This window comes from Geotrypetes seraphini, chromosome 7, assembly GCF_902459505.1.
Source record: "Geotrypetes seraphini chromosome 7, aGeoSer1.1, whole genome shotgun sequence".
NCBI lineage: Eukaryota > Metazoa > Chordata > Amphibia > Gymnophiona > Dermophiidae > Geotrypetes > Geotrypetes seraphini.
The window spans coordinates 67,860,423-67,881,314 of NC_047090.1; the positions used below are offsets into that span (position 1 = coordinate 67,860,423).

Genomic DNA, 20,892 nt, shown 5'->3' on the forward strand with positions numbered 1-20,892 from the left:
AATATTGTGACCACAAAGGAGGCTATTGAAGCACCAGAATGAGCACTGCCATCCATTCTGTGCCATTTGACACACTTTGGAAAAGCTCACCATTACAGTTAAACTGTTATTCTCTTGTTGATTATGTGCTTTCATGCTTGATGGTGGTAAGAATAATTTTACCTTCAAATCAAAAACAAAACTGAAAAACAAAAAAATTTCATTTTCTGTTTTCTGCACTTGCAAGCCTTCACTTTTGTGTACAGTACCTTGCATTGTGTGTGGTCCCTGACTCATTAGCAAGATCCCATACATGACAAAGAACAGGCTATTTGTTCATTTCAGCCTGTTTGAAATAATCTCTAATATAAACAAAAATATGTTTTCTAGAATCAAAAATATGTTCTCTAGAACCATTCACATAAAACCGTAAGACATGGCTCACAAAGTAAATAAAACACAAAATCCCTCATCTTTGGCTCAAATCCAAGGAAATGTTTTGTTATATAAACAAGGGAAAGACAGCATTTCCAGAAAAACCCCCCAAAACATGTAAATCAGTATCTACAGTATTTAAAAGAGAGAAAAGTGCATAGTGGTAGGGGGACTTAATAGCATTGCCCTTTTTTAAAAAAATCTTAAATAAAAATCTAATGAGCATTTTCTTTAATGTACTTTTGAAGTGGATGTGCTTTTACAAGAAAGCTACCCTTTTGCTTCTCAGGTTTCATGTCTGAGGTTAATTGCCACCATCACATCACCACATTTACACCTATACTTCCTACCTGAAATGTTCAATTTTGAATTTACAGTCTTAAACAATCACTTTTAAATCACAAAACACTGCCAAATCCAATGACTTAACAGTAGCTGAATGATACTTTCTGATTGTGGGAAATTCTCCTTGAGATTTCAGGTCTCAGTCAGCTATAAAAATAAAACTGCAGATATTTCCAGTTTTATTGATAAAAATTCCTAATGCATTTTCTATTAGCTTTTCAGGAAAGGACACAAGTTATCCTGGGCACAAAGATTGTCTTATCTAGATTGAAGTATCCCACAATACAGAGGAAAAACAACCCCACGTGTGAAAATATGAACCAAAAAAGAAGTGGGGAAGGGACACAATCAATCAACTTAAGGGACAATCAATTTATTTAAACGTTGTAAATCAATGATACATATACATAAAACAAAGCAGGCAAAACAAGGAATCTATCAATCCTTTTTCATACTGAACCCCAACACGGTCCGTGTTTCGGTTAAGATAGCCTTCTTCAGGGGTGTATGACTGAAGCCCAGTAGATGGCACCAGAATACAAATAACTAAACCAAAAGGATTACTCTCGATGTACAATATGGAGCTGGTTGCGTGACACGGTATCTTAAAGACGCGCTTTAGAAGAATGCTGTGATAACTTGCAGTTTGCAGCATTCTTCTAAATCGCGTCTTTAAGATACAGTGTCAGGCAGCAAGCTCCATATTGTACATCGAGAGTAATCCTTTTGGTTTAGTTATTTGTATTCTGGTGCCATCTACAGGGCTTCAGTCATACACAAAAAGATCTAAGGAAAGGACATATATAATCCCCAAAATACTAAATTTATGTCCTATTGGAAACAACAGGGGAACCTACCGAGACACTACAAGGTATACTCACTGCACTAATACACAGACCCACTCACTCAAACAACAGCCAAGAAAAAGAAAAAAAAAGAAAAAGCCTCCGTTCAGCTTCATATGGCAAAAATCTCCTCTTGAAAACCACAAAAAAGTGCGGTTCAAATTGTATCAGTCAAATCAGTAGTGAGAAACACAATAGTAGCCCTCATAGGAACCATCTAAAAAACTTCAGCACGCCAAATTTCAAAATATCCAAAGGTGTGAGCACAGCAGTCTCAAACACTGTCCATGGCAAACAGGATAAACAAAATCACTTAGCTGCAGACGGTATCCAAGCTGTCTCCCATGCACCCAAATGGGGCTAGCCTGCTCGGCCCCGCAGCCACTCCTGTCCGACGGGGAAATCTCCGTTTCGCTGAGCTGCGTCAGGGGAACAATTTCAGTCTACTCCACCAGCAACCGTTGAGGCTTTCCAAGTACTAAAACTGCACACATCCAAACAAGTAGAGGCTCAGGCGTGAGATTACCCTGCAGCAAACATCTTCAAAAAGAAGTCCAGACTCCTCCCCATTCCAATCAAACCAATCCAGAGTCAGCATCAACCAAAAAAACACTGCTCACTCAATCCGGGCATTCAGCCCAGCTGGGTGTACGGTATGTAGATTGTACATCCACCTCTGTTCCCTCTGACGTAGCTGACGTCTCCAGTCACCACGTCTCGCTGAGCAGGGGAGGTGTTCAATTGCCACACAGCGCAACGAATTGAAAACATGTTGGGCTTCAAGGCAGTGCACCACAAGGGGTTCCTCCACTCTCCTGGTGTGTACACACGACTTGTGCTCCAGTAATCTAATCTTTAATCTTCGTGAAGTCTGTCCCACGTATAGCATAGGACAAGGGCATATAATGATGTAAATAACCCCCCTCTGTGATGCAGGACGTATTGCTCTTCAATCTATACTTCTGTCCAGAAACTAGATGCACAAACTCAGTAGTGTTTAACATCAGGGAGCACACGGAGCAGCCACCACAACAGTGGCGACCCCACTCACCATTCTGAACACCCTCCACACACACTGTTAGCAACACACTGGGACTCAAGATGTCACATAAATTTCTATTCCTTCCGTAAGCAAAAAGGATCCTCATCTCCTGGAAATAGGGGTGAACCCGGAGAAGAGCCCATCGTGTGTCTGTATGACCCGTTTCACCCAAGGGGACATTTGATTAAATTTAGAAACAAAAGGAATCACATCCCCTTACGTCTGTTCCCTACGGTGTTCCAGTAAGGACTCCCTGTGATTGCAGAAAGCTCTTCTGGCTGCTCATGACACAATAGTTTCTGGGTACCCTCTCTGATAGAACTTCTCCATCAAGGTTCCTGACTGGCGCTGATATTCAGCATTAGAGCTGCAAATACGGCAAAATCTGAGGAACTGGGCAAATGGAATGCTATGAGGGCTACTTCTGATTTGATTGATACAATTTTGATCTCACTTTTTTGTGGTTTTCAAGTGGAGTTTTTTACTGCCACGTTGTAATAAGACCACAACACCTGCTGCAGTAATTGTGCTAAATGGTTCATAGACAACCCCGCAAAAGACAAAGGTGCGTGCCGACAACTGAGTGCAAGACGGAGGCGCGTGCCAAAGAAAATTACAGTTTTTAGGGGCTCCGACGGGGGTTTTTGTTGGGGAGCCCCCCCAGTTTACTTAATAGAGATCGCGCCGGCATTGTGGGGGGTTTGGGGGGGTTGTAACCCTCCACATTTTACTGTAAACTTAACTTTTTCCCTAAAAACAGGGAAAAAGTGACGTTTTTAGTAAAATGTGGGGGGTTACAACCCCCCAAAACGCCCCCACAATGTGGCGAGATCTCTATTAAGTAAAGTGGGGGGGTTCCCCCCCACGCCCCCCCCCCCGTCGGAGCCCTAAAAACAGTAATTTACTGTGGCGCGTGCCTCCGTGCTGCGCTCAATTGTCTGTGCGCGCCTTTGTCCCGGCGTGCTTTTGACCTGACACCGTGCTAAACACATACATCCAGGGATGTTTTCTGCTGAATTATGTGACAGGTATACTATTAAAAAAAGCAGCATAAAACACCAATTGCAAGACCTACCTGGCGGTAACCATTGTAGCTCTGAAGACGATGCTGTATCTGTTGTTCTCTGCTGTTCCAAAGAGACTCCAGCTTCAGGCGCAACTGCAGGTCCTGTCTGCAAAATATGGCTCTCAATGCCCCAGTCATGATTCTCTGTGGAGGACAAACTCAGAGTCCGAGACCTCTCCAATAAACTGTCCTGCAGCGAGCACTTCAAGCAAGGGATGTTTTCTCGGGGCTGCAGCACTTCCCTAATGTGTGCCACATTCCCCAGCACATCCTGGCTCTGGGACAGCCCCTGGCAATCCGTGAATATGTCATTGTCAAACTCGTACAAAGAATTCCCGTGGTCTGTATCAGAGTCTGTGTTCCTCGTGCTCTCTAGCAAACACCTTGCTTTCCTTTGCTTTCCCATTTGATTGTTTATTTCCAATACCACAGACTCATCTTTGTTCTCCACAGAATGCAGCCAAGAGCAAGCTGAGGAGCCCTGCAATCCGCTGTCAGACAAACCCCCCTCCTTCCAGGCAGGTATGTCTTTGCTGACGGCACCCAAGGATTCCTGGCCCCCTGATACCTTTCTTTGAATCTTAGTATTCAGAAACCCGCCCAGACTCTCCCTTCTTCTGCTAAACGTCCTTGACTTTTTAATCCTAGAATCTGGCCTCTTTTCATCTGCGAGATCCTGGGGGCTGGCTGAGTCATCTTCCTTCTGTAATTTCTCATCTTGGTTCCCCATGCTACTATGCAAAAGAAGGTGAGAGCTCAGCAGGCTGGCCAGCAGCTTCTCCTCCTCTGCGGAGAGTCTGTGCAACTGTGTTAAGAGTTCCCTAAGGGTCACATCCCAGTGAGCTCTCCGCTTGGCTGTCCATAGTTTCTCCTGGGGTTCCCAGCAGTTCCCAGTATTCCTGGCTCTTTCTTGCACAGTGCTGCAATGTGTGAAACCACCAGCTCTGGGCCTTGGAAAGTACAAGCTGATGTACCAGAGTTCTGTGATGGGTGGAAGCAGTTGGAGAGTCGTATGAGAGCCTTCCATTATGCTCATCTAATCACATCCAGCTATAAGCAATATGTGCGGGTTTCATGGATGCATGAGACAACATCTGATGCCCAGCATGTGCTATTCCGATTCATCCCACAGTAGCCATCTACAATAACCGGGCCTGTTAAAGAAAGGACACGCCAATTAATCATAATCCCATGGCACATAAATAGTAATGGTTCCTTTTGTGCATTGTTTACTATTTATACTGCTTTACAAGGCCTTTCCACTTATATGCTTATGTTTGGTTCCTCGCCATAATACATCAAACACAAGCCTTTCCAACCTGTGATGAGCACAGGAGTCTTTGCACGGCCCTCTTCCATAAAACGGAGGAAGAGCAGTACCTGGCTTTCTCTTGCTCTGGAAAAGGCAGTTCAAGAATCATTACTTAAGCATATCTAAAGAGCAAGAGCCTCCAACAAGAACAAAGCCATGCCAGCTGATATTCAGCCAGCAGTGATAAGCAATTTGCTGACCGCCACCAGTGTTGTTATTTCCAGATATTCAATGCCGAGTCTCTTCTGGGCTTCAGCACTGAATATCCTTTTTTTTTTTTTTTTTTTTTGAGCAAGCTAGTATAGCTGGTTAAGGGCTCCTTTTACTAAATGGTAGTAGAGGTTTCTACCATGGGCCAGTGAGTTTATTTATTTCAGTATTTAGATACCACTTATAACCTAAGTGGTTTACATTCAGGTACTCAAGCACTTGTCCCTATCTGTCCTGGTAGGCTTACACTATCTAACGTACCTGGGGCTTGCCCAGGGTTACAAAGAGCAGCATGGGATTTGAACCCACAACCTCAGGGTGCTGAGGCTGTAGCTGTAACCACTGCGCCACACACTCCCCTTAGACGCTCATAGGAATTATATGAGTGTCAAGAACATTTAACTCACTGGCCCATGGCAGAAACCTCTACCACCGTTTAGTAAAACCCCAGTGTAAGTTAATATTCAGCCCCTCACTGCATAAATCAAACTGCTTTACAATAGGACTGCTATTTATGTAGCCCGATCTAAGCAGTCTATGTTATGCGGTGAGGGACTGAATATTGGCTTGTAACCCAACTCTGCCCCTGAATTCCCACAAGTTAGCTGCTTTTGAATTCAGTGCTAACCGGTCCTTTTCAGTACTGCTTAACTAGTTTTCTCCACTGAAAATAACCAGATAGTCATGAACAAGCAATTTAACTGGTTGGCAGCCATTTACTCAATTTGAATATCAGCCCGATAGTGTTTTGTCTAGAAGCACAAAGCACTAAATAATTAGCAGAACTCGGCGGCGGCTCGAGAGTACACTGTTTACTTTTACTTTTACCTTGTTTACTTTTACTTTGCTTCTGTTGGTGTCCTGCAGCGCGGACCGGGAAGCTGAGGGGATACAGGCAGGCAGCCGGGCAAAGCGGAGGAGAGATAGAGAGGGGCGGAAGCCGGCAAGGAAGGGCAGAAGGCTGATTGGGTAGCGGCGAGAGCAAGCTCCGCCCACCCCCACAGCGTCGGAGGTCGTCTCGGAGCCCGGGCTCACCCTTAAAAGCAAGGGAGCCAACGGCTCGCGGCCGTTCTTCGCGAAGGAGCCTAGAGAAGGAGCCAGAAGCACAGGCAGCCCAGCAGCAAACTCTAACTCTAACTCTAACCTAAAAAAAAAAAAAAAAAAAAAAAAAAAAAATTATTTTTTCTGTTCTCATTCTTCTCTTCTCTATCTATTTTTTCAGCTAGCTGCACACCGTGTACCACTCCTAGTCACAAGGAAGGAATAATGGAGGCAGCAGAAGGCCAGCGAAGCTTTCCAGTATACTGCATCGATTGTCACATGTATGTCTACCTCCCTTCCGGGAGGCAGGCCTACATATGCGGTCGATGTCAGGAACTGGCTAGCCTCAAGAAGGAGGTCGGGAGACTGCAAATCAAAGTACAGGAGCTAGAGGGACTCCGCTCCATAGAGGAACCAGGGGAATTTGAACCAACTGAGGACACCACCAGAGAAAACCACTTCAGTGAACAGGTCAAAGAGCTCGAAAGATTCATCGAGGAGGCCTGCAGGATGGTAGAGACACAGGATCACCCGCTCTTCAGAAGGGAACAAACGGATGGAGGACAGGACCCGCCAGGAGCCATCAGGACCCATCAGGACCCACCAGGAGCCGAGGGAGAGGAACCTTGCGGAGGAACCAACCAGGAGAAGGAAGGATTGGAGGACCCACCAGGAGCCGAGGGAGAGGAACCTTGCGGAGGAACCAACCAGGAGAAGGAAGGATTGGAGGACCCAATCATCACCGACACAGACCTGAGACCCAGGAGGAAGCTGAGGAGAGGAAAATCTGCTATCGTGGTGGGAGACTCAATCCTGAGAGAGGTGGACAGTCACATAGCAGGAGGCAGAGCGGATCGCCTAGTGACATGTCTCCCAGGGGCGAGGACAAAGGACATCTCCGACAAAATCGAGAGAATCATGGAGGGAGCTGAGACAGAGGACACAGCAGTGATAATCCATGTCGGAACAAATGACGTCAGCAGAAGGAATTTCAACATGACTACACTGACCGAACAGTTTAAGATCCTGGGGAGGAAGCTGAAGCTGAGGACAGGGAAGATAGCCTTTTCTGAGATCCTGCCAGTACCAAGGGCAGATGCGAGGAGGCAGACCGAGCTGCAAGCAACAAATGGATGGCTGAGGCGATGGTGTGACGAGGAGGGCTTCCTCTTTGTACGGAACTGGTCAACCTTCCTGGGGAAAAACAAGCTCTACAGGAGAGATGGTCTGCATTTGAGCACAGCTGGGACAAGGATGCTGGCACGTAACATCCAGACCTGCATAGACATGACTTTAAACTGATAACAAGGGGAAAGCCGATAGTCGATCTGACTTCGACACATCGGACCACAGTATCGAGCAAAGATACTGAGACAGAAACTGGCAATAGAGGACTAGAGACAAAATGGACACTTTATGGACATAAACCCAAAGAAGCAGCACAGGGAACCGAGGGGCATTTAGAGCTAAAGAGCAAAACAAGGAGGAAACAGCCGGAACCAGAGGGCTATCAAAGAACAAAGAAGCGGGCAGAGGACGGAATAGACACACCGCAGGAGGCAACACGCGAGGAGACCAGCAGGAGCAACAAATCAAGAGTAGATCCGAAAGAAAAGGTAACAAACTGGGACTTAAATTGCCTATATACAAATGCTAGAAGCCTAAGAACTAAAATGGGGGAGCTAGAAGTTATAGCCAGAAAAAAGGACATAGACATAATAGGAATCACAGAAACATGGTGGTCAGAGGACAACAAATGGGATGTGGCCCTGCCAGGGTACAAACTCTACAGGAAGGACAGGGCTCACAAGAAGGGGGGAGGAATAGCACTGTATATAAAGGACTCCATTGTCTCATCCAGAATCGAAACAACAATAAGGGCAGACAGTCTGGAGTCACTATGGGTTAAGCTGACAGGAGGGGAAGGAGCTGACATCAAATTGGGACTATACTATCGCCCACCAGGACAGCCAGAAACAAACGACCTAGACCTGGAGGCCGAACTGAGACAGGTGTGCAAAACAGAAAAGGTGGTGGTTATGGGGGACTTCAACTATCCGGGAATAGACTGGGACATTGGGCACTCAAAGTGCACGCGAGAAACTAAATTCATAGAGGCAATAAGGGACTGTTTCATGGAGCAGCTGGTCACAGAACCAACGAGAGGGGATGCCACTCTAGACCTAATCCTCAATGGGCTAGAGGGACCCGCAAAGGAAGTGGAGGTACTAGCACCGTTAGGGAACAGCGATCACAACATGATCCAATACAAATTAAACATGGGAACAACCAAGGTGAAAAGAACCACAACGACAGCACTCAACTTCAGAAAAGGAAACTACAAGGACATGAGGAAAATGGTAGGAAAAAAGCTCAGCAGCAGCTCAGGAAAGGTGAAGACCGTAAAGGAAGCCTGGACACTGCTTAAATGCACAGTGCTCGAGGCACAAGACCTGTACATCCCAAGGTTTAGGAAAGGGTGCAAAAAAAATCGAACTAAAAACCCAGCATGGATAACATCTGCAGTTAAAAAGACGATAAGCGACAAGAAATCATCCTACAAGAAATGGAAAAAGGAACCAACAAAGGAAAACCAGGAAGAGCACAAAAGACACCAGAAAGAATGTCATCGAGAGGTCAGGAAAGCAAAGAGAGAATATGAGGAAAGACTGGCAGGAGAAGCAAGAAACTTCAAACCCTTCTTCAGGTATGTGAAAGGGAAACAACCAGCCAGAGAGGAAGTGGGACCACTGGATGACGGAGATAGGAAAGGAGCGATAAAGGAGGAAAAAGAGATAGCTGACAGGTTAAACAAATTCTTCTCGTCAGTCTTCACCAGAGAGGACACAACCAATATTCCAGAACCCGAGGAGATTATAAACGGAGAACAAGATGAAAGGCTGGTAAAACTAGAGGTGAGCAAAGAGGAAGTCCTCAGGCAGATAGACAGACTAAAGAGCGACAAATCACCAGGCCCGGACGGCATCCACCCAAGGGTACTAAAAGAACTGAGAAATGAAATAGCAGAGACACTTCACCAAATATGTAACCTCTCCCTAAAAACAGGGGAGATCCCAGAGGACTGGAAAATAGCGAATGTCACGCCTATCTTTAAGAAGGGATCAAGGGGTAACCCGGGAAACTACAGGCCTGTGAGCTTGACCTCGGTTCCAGGGAAGATGATGGAAGCAATGGTAAAGGACGCAATATGCGAATACATAGAAAACAATGGACAACTGAAGGCGAGCCAACATGGCTTCTGCAAGGGAAGGTCATGCCTCACGAACTTGCTGTACTTCTTTGAGGGAATAAACAGCCAGATGGATAAGGGGGAATCCATAGACATCATTTACCTTGACTTCCAAAAAGCCTTCGACAAGGTACCTCACGAACGGCTACTTAAAAAGCTGTGGTACCACGGGGTACAAGGGGATATCTACCGATGGATCAAACACTGGTTGGCGGGCAGGAAGCAGAGGGTTGGAGTAAAAGGCCAATACTCAGACTGGCAATGGGTCACGAGCGGAGTTCCTCAGGGGTCAGTGCTGGGACCTCTACTGTTCAATATATTTATTAACGATCTGGAGGCAGGGACAAAATGTGAGGTTATCAAATTTGCTGACGACACCAAACTCTGCAGCAGGGTTAGAAACACGGAAGACTGTGAAGACCTGCAAAGGGACCTAACGAAACTGGAAGACTGGGCAAAAAAGTGGCAAATGAGTTTTAACGTAGAAAAATGCAAGGTCATGCATGTAGGGAAAAAGAACCCGATGTTCAGCTACAAAATGGGGGGAACACTGCTAGGGGTGAGTAACCTTGAAAGGGACCTGGGGGTGATGGTCGACACATCACTGAAACCATCGGCGCAATGTGCGACAGCCTCAAAGAAAGCAAACAGAATGCTGGGCATCATCAAAAAAGGTATTACAACCAGGACGAAGGAAGTCATCATGCCGCTGTATCGCGCAATGGTGCGCCCGCACCTGGAGTACTGTGTTCAATACTGGTCACCGTACCTCAAGAAGGACATGGCGGTACTCGAGGGAGTGCAGAGGAGGGCGACTAAACTAATAAATGGTATGGAAAATTTTTCATACGCTGACAGGTTAAAAATGCTGGGGCTGTTCTCCCTGGAGAAGAGGAGACTTAGAGGGGACATGATAGAAACCTTCAAAATCCTTAAGGGCATAGAGAGAGTAAATAAGGACAGATTCTTCAAACTGAGGGGAGCCACAAGCACTAGGGGTCACTCGGAGAAATTGAAAGGGGACAGGTTTAGAACAAATGCTAGAAAATTCTTTTTTACGCAGAGGGTGGTGGACACATGGAACGCGCTTCCGGAGGAAGTGATAGGCCAAAACTCTGTACAGGGGTTCAAGAAGGGTTTGGATAGGTTCCTGGAGGATAAAGGGATAGAGGGGTACAGATAGAACTTGAGGTAGGTTATAAAAGTGGTCAGAAACCACTTCACAGGTCGCAGACCTGATGGGCCGCCGCGGGAGCGGACCGCTGGGCGAGATGGACCTCGGTCTGACCCAGTGGAGGCAACTTCTTATGTTCTTATGTTCTTATTAGTCAAATTATTCTACAGCTCATGCCTAAACATATTTCATGCATGTTCATTCTAAATATCCTGACAAATTAGGACCAACTTGAGACCCACCAGTGTACAAGAATCAGACAACCAGTTGCAAGAACACACCACCTGAAACAGCATACGACGTGTGATAAATAAAAATACGGTGAATGCTGTTGCCGAGCGCCATCCAATGGAAAAGCACAGATCTTCAACCTGGGAAGCTGCGTGTCAAACCTTAGTAATAGCATGTGACAAGTTTCAACTTGTTTGGTGCAGTCAGTCAATTGTGAGCTACGGTTGAGAGAAGGTGTGTTTTTAAAGTGTGCCATTAATTTTTTGTTTCAAACTTCAGAAAATTGCTAAAGAAACACATGAAATGTTAAAATTAGTTTATGATGATGCTGCAGTGACCATGAAGACAGTTTACAAGTGGTTCAAGCGATTTCATAATGATTGCGAGTTGGTTGAAGATAATAATAACAGTTTATATACCGCTTGACCGTGAAGTTCTATGCGGTTTACAATGATTAGAAATGTTACAGATTGAGTAGAATTAACATAGTTGAAATCTATTGATTAACAGCTCTAGAGATCAGTTATTGTGGGAGAGATTATGCAAATCAGCTTCCTATGTACTTTAGGAACAGATATGTTTTTAGGTGTTTCCTAAATTCCCCATAGGCAGTGGCGTACCTAGGGGGGGGCGGGGGGGGCGGGCCGCCCCGGGTAACAGCCCTGAGGGGGTGTTCCCGGCCTTGCCGCTCAGTCCCCCCCCACGCCCGAAGGACCGCTCGCCCCACTGACCTTCCAGCACACCTATGAAGCAGCCCGCAGCAGGATCGCGACGTCAGCAATCCCTCAGCTGCTTGGGCGCTGCTTCCTGCGCCGCGGTCCCGTCCCTCCTCTGACGTCAGAGGAGGGGGCGGGACCGCGGCGCAGGAAGCAGCGCCCAAGCAGCTGAGGGATTGCTGACGTCGCGATCCTGCTGCGGGCTGCTTCATAGGTGTGCTGGAAGGTCAGTGGGGCGAGCGGTCCTTCGGGCGTGGGGGGGGGCAGTAGCTTAAGGTAGCCTGGCGCAGGAAGCAGCTCCTAAGCAGCGCAAAGATAGCTGACGTCGCGATCCTGCTGCGGCTGCTTCATAGGTAGTGCGGGGAGGCCAGGGGGGCGAATGGTCCTTCGGGGTGGGTCGGGGCATCAGGCCTTCAGGGTGGGGCGGGCGGGCGGGCAGGCAGACTTTCAAGGGGGAGGGGGGTGACAGGCAGGCAGGCAGGCCTTCAAGGGGGGGTGCAGGTCTTCGGGGGGGGGGGTGCAGACCTTCAAGGGGGTGCAGGCCTTCAAGGGGGGGACAGGCAGGCAGGCCTTCAAGGGGGGGACAGGCCTACAAGGGGGGGGGCAGGCCTACAAGGGGGGGGGGACAGGCCTACAAGGGGGTGCAGGCCTACAAGGGGGGGGGACAGGCCTTCAAGGGGGGACAGGCCTTCAGGGGGGGTGCATGCCTTCAGGGGGGGTGCCGACCTTCAAGGGGGTGCAGGCCTTCAAGGGGGGGACAGGCAGGCAGGCCTTCAAGTGGGGGGACAGGCCTTCGGGGGGGTGCAGGCCTTCGGGGGGGGGGGTGCAGACCTTCAAGGGGGTGCAGGCCTTCAAGGGGGGGACAGGCAGGCAGGCCTTCAAGGGGGGGACAGGCCTACAAGGGGGTGGGACAGGCCTTCAAGGGGGTGCAGGCCTTTGGGGGGGTGCCAACCTTCAAGGGGGGGTGCAGGCCTTCAAGGGGGTGCAGGCCTTCAAGGGGGGGACAGGCAGGCAGGCCTTCAAGTGGGGGGACAGGCCTTCGGGGGGGTGCAGGCCTTCGGGGGGGGGTGCAGACCTTCAAGGGGGTGCAGGCCTTCAAGGGGGGGACAGGCAGGCAGGCCTTCAAGGGGGGGGACAGGCCTACAAGGGGGTGGGACAGGCCTTCAAGGGGGTGCAGGCCTTTGGGGGGGTGCCAACCTTCAAGGGGGGGTGCAGGCCTTCAAGGGGGGGGACAGGCCTTCAAGGGGGGACAAGCAGGCAGGCCTTCAAGGGGGGGACAGGCCTACAAGGGGGTGGGACAGGCCTTCAAGGGGGTGCAGGCCTTTGGGGGGGTGCCAACCTTCAAGGGGGGGACAGGCCTTCAAGGGGGGACAAGCAGGCAGGCCTTCAAGGGGGGGTCAGGCCTTCAAGGGGGGGACAGGCCTACAAGGGGGTGGGACAGGCAGACCTTTAAGGGGGGACAGGCCTACAAGGGGGTGGGACAGGCAGACCTTTAAGGGGGGATAGGCCTTCAAGGGGGGACAAGCAGGCAGGCCTTCAAGGGGGGGTCAGGCCTACAAGGGGGTGGGACAGGCCTTCAAGGGGGTGCAGGCCTTTGGGGGGGTGCCAACCTTCAAGGGGGGGACAGGCCTTCAAGGGGGGACAAGCAGGCAGGCCTTCAAGGGGGGGTCAGGCCTTCAAGGGGGGGACAGGCCTACAAGGGGGTGGGACAGGCAGACCTTTAAGGGGGGACAGGCCTACAAGGGGGTGGGACAGGCAGACCTTTAAGGGGGGATAGGCCTTCAAGGGGGGACAAGCAGGCAGGCCTTCAAGGGGGGGGTCAGGCCTTCAAGGGGGGGTGCAGGCCTTCGGGGTGGGTGCAGGCCTTCGGGGTGGGTGCAGGCCTTCGGGGTGGGTGCAGGCCTTCGGGATGGGTGCAGGCCTTCAGGGGGGGGACAGACCTTCGGGTGGGGGGTACATTCCTTCGGGGAGGGTGCAGGCCTTCAGGGGTGGGGTTTAGGCGTTCAGAGGGGGACAGACCTTCGGGTGGGAGGTAAAGTCCTTCGGGGGGTGCAGGTCTTTAGGGGTGGGGTGTAGCCCTTCTGAGGGGGGACAGACCTTCGGGGGAGGGGGGTCCTGGTGTAAAAGTACACAGAGGGAGAGAGGGAAGGGGGGGTTCAAAGATACGTGCATATGCCAGACTTTGGGGGTTAGAAATAATGGGTCTAAAAACAGAGGAGTGGGAGAGAGATGGTGCATAATGGGATTTAGGGAGGGAAGGAACAGAAAGGGAGAGAACTTGGAAACAGGGGATGGTGTGGAGGGGGGATAGAGATACTGGATAGGAGGATAGTTGGGAACAGAAAGGGAGAGATGGTGGATCCTGGGGTGGTGGGGAGTTGAGAAAAGGTGAATCTGTGGATGGAGACAAAAAAAAGGAAAGATGCCAGATCTCCGGGAGAGGGAAGGGAAACGGAAGGGGAGAACAGAGATGGCAGACGGATGGTTAGCACGGAGAAAGGAGACCCTGGCAAGCAAGACAACAAGAGCCTGGGACCAACAAGATTTGAATATTGATCAGAGAACAAAAGGTAGAAAAAATAATTTTATTTTCTGTTTTGTGATTACAATATGTTAGATTTGAAAAGTGTACATGAGACAGCTTGAAATGGGAACTTTTCTATTTTTGTGAATGGCAAGGCTGAGTTCAGTTAAAATATATGCTTTATAAGAAAATATAATAATGTGTTTTATAAAGTTTATAAGCATTGCTGGCATACTCGGTGAGGTGTTCCTAGTGTTGGTGGTGGTGGTAGCATGTCAGTGTGTTGAGAGGAAGAGGTAGTCTGGGAAATTCTGCTGAGCAAACTCTGGGCCCATTTCCACCCCCAGTTAGTCCACTCCACTCAACTGGTTCACACACTGAGTGGGTCTTTGGGTGTTATTTCTGGGTAGTTGTTTTAGAATCTCTTCCAGTGGTTTGTCAGTATCTTCTTCTGGTCCAAGGAAGGAAACTTTGTCAACCTTAGCATTGACCTTCAGAATATGTTTGTAACAGCGCTGCTTGTGTGGCATTAGGCTATGTAGTGATCGAAAGAAAAAAACAGACCTTTGCACATTTTTGCACTATATGGTGGGTGTATGAGGAGATTCATTTCCTGCACAGTTAAGTCCATGTGAAGTTACCTTGTGCTGTATTTGACATCTAGCAAGGTCTCTGTTTGGAAGGAAAGATCTAAGCTTAAAAATGAAGTGGCCAGAAGTTATGTTAAAAGTAGATAGCGTAGCTGGTTTTAAGAAAGGTTTGGACAAATTCCTGGAGGAAAAGTCCATTGTCTGTTATTAAGACATGGGGGAAGCGTCTGCTTGCCCTGGATTGGTGCACTCAGCAGCAACAAATACTAGTTTTGGCTGGCTCTTTCCCCGCATTTCTCCTCTCTTCCCCACGATTTAATATCCAGTTCAGGCAGTAAGTAAATGCATCGGCAGGGGGGGTCTGGTAAGTCTTGGGGGCTGGGGATGGAAGGTGAGAATCAGTTCTGTAGGCTATCAGAAATTTGCTTAATTATCTACTCACACAGAAAAGCAGTAAAGTCAATAGGTTCTCTGAGTGGGAACAACCTGTTTGATCTTGCACTCTTGTGATTGACCAATTGTTTATCACTGTTTAATTTATCACATTGATTAATTTGAGCACACCTGAGGTGTCCTATGATGGTGTGCACTGCAGGCAGAGGAGCCTTATTGTGTAAAGCACTGGAGAATTCTCTCCTCTCGCTTACCTCTCACGCTGAGGACACCCTGCTTCAGTATAATCATTTATATGATTTATCTTATAAACATTATTACGTGGTCTTTTCCTCAAGTGCTGAGACATCAGGTTGTTCCCACTTGGAGAACCTATTGACTTTTACTGCTTTTCTGTGTGGCTTTAACATTTTTGCTATTCAGTATACCTAAACTATTATTCAGTAGAAAAAATATGGTTTGTTCAATCAAATCCTGTGTGGACATTGGACTTCTATGAGTGAATGTTCTGCTTGATTGAACAAACTAAATTTTTTCTACTGAATAATAGTCTAGGTACAATGAAAGTAAATAGCAAAAATGTTTGAGTAGATAATTAAGGAAATCTTTTTCATATTGCTTGCTTATGGACTGGGAAAAAAGACTGTTCAAGCAAATGTCTCCAGAACTGCTTTAATGGAAAAATGTGATTTTTTTTTTTTAAGTACTTTGTGAAATTTATTGTTGTTGTGAAATTTATTGTTATACTTTGTTTAAACTTAAAAAGCGGTGTCATTAACAGTGAATCTAATCGAAAAATCGATTCAACAGGGTGAATCGAATCGAATGAAATATTTTTCTCTGAATCGGGCAGCACTATTGGCTACCATGAGAATGGGCTACTGGGCATGATGGACCATTGGTGTGACCCAGTTAGGCTATTCTTATGTTATGTTCTCATCTGTAGGGGCCTTTGTTTTCACTTCTTATTTTAATGTATTTTTTTCCTGGGAACTTATCAGTGTTTTTTTATAATGGGAACAAAAATGGAAGAGAATTAATGTGTGTGGAATGGGGGGGTAACTAATTTCTTCAGCTAAATAATTCAATCCACTTCAAACAGACATAGGAGAACTCACGCACCATTCACACACCCTCCAACCAAAAACGTCAAAAGAAAAAAACTGTTCGACAACCTCCTAGCCATTCAAGCTGCAACACTTGACCCCCAACTCTACAACCTATTGACCTCGACCACAAACTACAAAACCTTAAAAAAAGAAATAAAAACCCTTCTATTCAAAAAACACATAAAACCAAACTAACATAATCAGAACTGTCCCAAGCATCACCTGCAACTACTCCATATGTACTTCTGATGTCATGACAATTCCGACATAATTTATGTTATGTTATGTTTGGAATAATGGTTACATAAATGAGGTTCAATAAAAGAAAATTTTCACTGCCTGTTTCTATTCTGACCATTTATTCCATTTCATGGTTATTGCAAAAAAAAAAAAAAAAATTTTTTTCCATGAGGGGGGGGGGGTGTCAAAAAATGATGGGCCCCGGGTGCCACATACCCTAGGTACGCCACTGCCCATAGGTATTGGCAAGCATAAGTAATTGTTTCAGATCATTGCCCCATAATGCTGCTTGATAAGAGAGAACATGTTGGTGATGTCTTTTAAATTTACATCCTCTAACCGGAGGAGAAACAAAATTCAAGTTTGAGCTTCTTTTATATTTACATCCTCTAACCGGAAGAGAAACAAAATTCAAGTTTGAGCTTCTTTTATATCTACATCCTCTAACTGGAGGAGAAACAAAATTCAAGTTTGAGCTTCTTTTATATCTATTGGTTGAAAAGGAGAATAGCTCGGTTATGTATTTGGTGGCTAGGCCGAATAGTACCTTAAAGCAAAAGCAGCCCAATTTAAACTTCACACGTGCCTCCATCGGCAGTCAATGCAGGAGTCGAGATGGAGAGACTGGGATACCTTCAACCTCAAAAACCCAAGAGAATGTTGAAAGAGTAAGCAAAATGATTCAATCAGCAGGAGATTGACTATTACGGAAATTTCTGAGGATCTGAATATCTCTTATGGTTCCGTTAAAAACTCAAAAAAAATGGGCAATGGTTTCATCCTCCATCATGACAATGCTCCATGTCACACATTGCTTCTGGAATGGGAATTTTTATCAAATAAAAAACATTAGTGTATCATCATCTACCTTATTCACCGATCTAGCACTGGGCAACTTCTGGCTCTTCCCCAAAGTCAAAATGCCCATGAACGGCAAATGTTTTTAATCAATTCAGTACATTGAGGCAGCCACGACAGCACAACTTAAGACACTCAATAAAGAGGACTTCCAGAACTGCTTCAGAAAGTGGCAAGAACGACAGGATAAGTGTGTTTAAAGCAAGAGGGAGTATTTTGAGGAGGATTAATGGCAATGTGTCTTTTACTGTAATAATTTTTACTTATTTAAACATTCACCATATTTTTTAATCATACTTTGTACAACTAATAAGGAGAATGTAGCAACACCCAAAAAGAGTAGACATAGGATGTCATAGCAGTGTCCAAGGGACAGCACATCTCTTAGGGAGTAAACAGACAGTCCCCAGGTTAAGAATGAGTTACGTTTTTAAAGCTGTTCTTAAAGTCAGATTTGTATGTAACTCAGAACTTGTAGATTTTAAGATTCTTGCTGCTTCACAGCTGACAAAAGGGCCAACTGTCCCTACCAGTGTTCCCTCTAAGGTAGGGCATGCGCAACCACACACTGTTCTTAATGTGGCCATGCATCATTCCTAAATCTGCTACAGGAAAAGTGTAGGAGTCTGGAAACACTGCTCAGTGAAATCAAATGAAGCCGCAACCACGTTCTTAAGTACAAGTCGTACTTAAGTTGGGCGTCTGTAACTTGGGGACTGCCTGTATGGTTTATGGTTTATTAATCTTGTCATACCGCTCGTTCATTTTACTGATCCAAGCAGTTTACAGAATATAATAAAAGTAAAATAAAATAAAACAAAATATAAAAAAAGAACTCCATTATTAGATAGTATAGCCCTACCCATATAAACAGCAGATATACTAGAAACATTCACTCTTACAAAAAGCATTCACTCCTAAATAAAATCATACAAATACTATTGAACTTTAAAATTTTACCAGACTGCTAACTGAAGATCTAGAACAGTGTTCTTCAACCACTGGTCCATGGACCAGTGCCGGTCCACAGAAATTTCCTGCCGGTCCACAGGGCCAGCACGTGCATCAGGCCCAAAACAGTGTTCTTCAACCGCCGGTCCACAGTGCGATCGATGCAGCGTTATCTTCGAGCCAGCTCCCTCTTCCTAACTGATTCAGTGCACAAAGCCATGGGCAGTGGCTCCTAGGAGCATCCTGCGCCTGAACCGGAAGCCTTCTCTTTGACGTTGCAACGTCAGAAGGAAGGCTTCCAGATGAGGCACGGGATGTGCAAGTGCAATTAGTACTATTATGGGGGCGGGGTCTGGCCCACGACTTAGCCCCGTGTTCTTCAACCGTCGGTCCACGGATCGATGCCGGTCCATAGAATAATTCTTTTATTTCTGCCGGTCCATAGGTGTAAAAAGGTTGAAAAACACTGATCTAGAACATTCAGAATATATGAATATCTTGCCCGAATGCTTCTTTAAAAAAAAAACAACAAAAAAACCCTGTTGTTTAACATAAATTTTGAAAAATTTTAAAATTTGCCTCTAATCCCAACTCTCATGGCATATGGTTCCATAAATTTGGAGCTGCAAAATAGAACGCTTTATTTCGAGTAGACTTCGATCTAGCTCTATGAATATAGGGTATTACCATCCTATTATTTTGAATACATCTTAAGGTTCTTAATGGCGAGTAAGGAATCAAATATGAATGTAGATAAGCAGGCTGTAGAGAATAAACTCTAAGCGCAAGAAATAGAGCTTTAAATTGGATTCTATAGCGAATGGGTAGCCAGTGATATTGCAAATAAAGAGGTGTTACCCTATCAAATTTTTCCTTAAAGCCTAAAAGTTTAAAGTTTCAAGTTTATTAGTTTTTAATATACTGACCATCAACAAGTATCTAGCCGGTTTACAATAAAAGTTAAAATCAGGGTAAAATTATATTGCAGTATAGTGATACTCAAAGGAATAAACAGCTATCTAATATGATAAAGCCCTAAGCGCGCATGCGCACTCCCACCTGCGTGCTCCCATTTTCCTTGCGCTGTAGGGCACCGCAGGTAGGAGTGCGCATGTGCGAGAATTTCCCGAGGCGGCTATAAGGCACAGCGGCGGCTTTCGGCGGCTGCAGGCTCGGCGGCAGATTGGAGACAGCGCCGATCCTCAGGTCTCCCTCCCCCCCAGCCGTCAAAAGGAGACGTAGATGAGGTAAGAAACACCTCCTTCTCTCCCCCCCAACCCGGGCAGAGGCGTAGCCGACAGAGCCCCCGATGGGTCAATGGGGTCGGCAGCACGGTGGTGGGGGGGAAGATGGAAACAGGCTGCTCACCGGTTCTACTGCACAGGGGGGGATGGGAGGGAGGCAGACAGGCAGGCAGGCTGGCTTCGGGGGTGGGGTTGGGTCAAAGTCTGGAAGGCAGTGAGGGGGACATAAGAAGGAGGCACTGAGGGGCACTAAGGACATAGGAAGGGGCACTAAGGACACAGGACAGAGGCACTGGGGGCACTAAGGACACGGGAAGGAGGCACTGGGATGGGATGGGACACTATGGACATAGGAAGGGGGCCACTGAGAGACAGGCAGGCATGGCACAACAGAGAAATACAGGGGGCCAGGGAAACAGAGACAGAAAGAAAGATAGAGAGGGGGCCAGGGAGAGACACAGACAGACAGCGTCCAAGGAGAAAGAGACAAAGAAAAAAGAAATCCCAAAATAGACATCTACTCTAGCACCCGTTAATGTAATGGGCTAAAATACTAGTTAATGATAATGCAATCAGAGCCAAAGGATCAGTGGAGGGTCACTATTCAGGTATGAGTGGCTCTCAAACCATCTACGAGGGCTGATTGAAAAGTAATGAAACTACCTCTATTGTTCTTTCCAAGAAGTAGACATGGCAACGCTGTGCTGGTTCTTTTGAAGCTCAAATATCGGTGTTTCTGAACTGGCAGCTGGACTGTCGTAGTCTTCATTGTTGGGTCACAGCGAGAGAAAGAACTTCATACATTTCATCTTGGCAGATGAGGAAGACGTGGCTGTGAGAGCACCTCAGGAGGTGTGTGATTGAATTTTGTGTTCAACTTGGAAAGAGCGGTAATGAAACTTTTGAAATGCTATGGCAAGCATACAGAACTGCGCAGAAGGAAGTTCTCTTCAGATGATAAAGTGAAAAACGCCACAGCCGCAGCGCTAAAAGACACTCTACTGCACGTCTTTGAATCGCTTTTGAAATGCTGCAAAAATGTATTGAATGTAAAGGATGCTACTTTGAAAAAGAAAAAAAAATGTTCAGATCCTGTGGAGTCATTTGATTCTGAATAAAAAGCTAGTTTCATTACTTTTCAATCAGCCCTCCTAAATGCCATTCAAGAGGTCAGCCATTGAGTTTCAGAGGCATTATTCCTATAATGCTGCTGAAAATTACCACAGGCCACCTTGATCTGGCTTCTATATAATGCCATGAAATATGATCAAATCTCTCCACTGTTGCTTGAACAGCACTGGCTCACAGGGTCCCCGAGCAATAAAGGTCATAGCCTT

General features: G+C 46.6%; 1 protein-coding gene across 1 annotated transcript in view; it reads right to left on the reverse strand.

Moving 5' to 3' along the window:
• LOC117363588 overlaps positions 1 to 20,892 on the reverse strand; it is a 43,700-nt gene that overhangs the window by 10,912 nt on the left and 11,896 nt on the right. The window contains exon 2 of the mRNA XM_033951598.1: positions 3,722 to 4,866. Within this exon, the coding sequence (XP_033807489.1) occupies positions 3,722 to 4,748 (1,027 nt within the window). The 5' untranslated portion in view covers positions 4,749 to 4,866. The remainder of the gene's footprint in view (positions 1 to 3,721; positions 4,867 to 20,892) is intronic.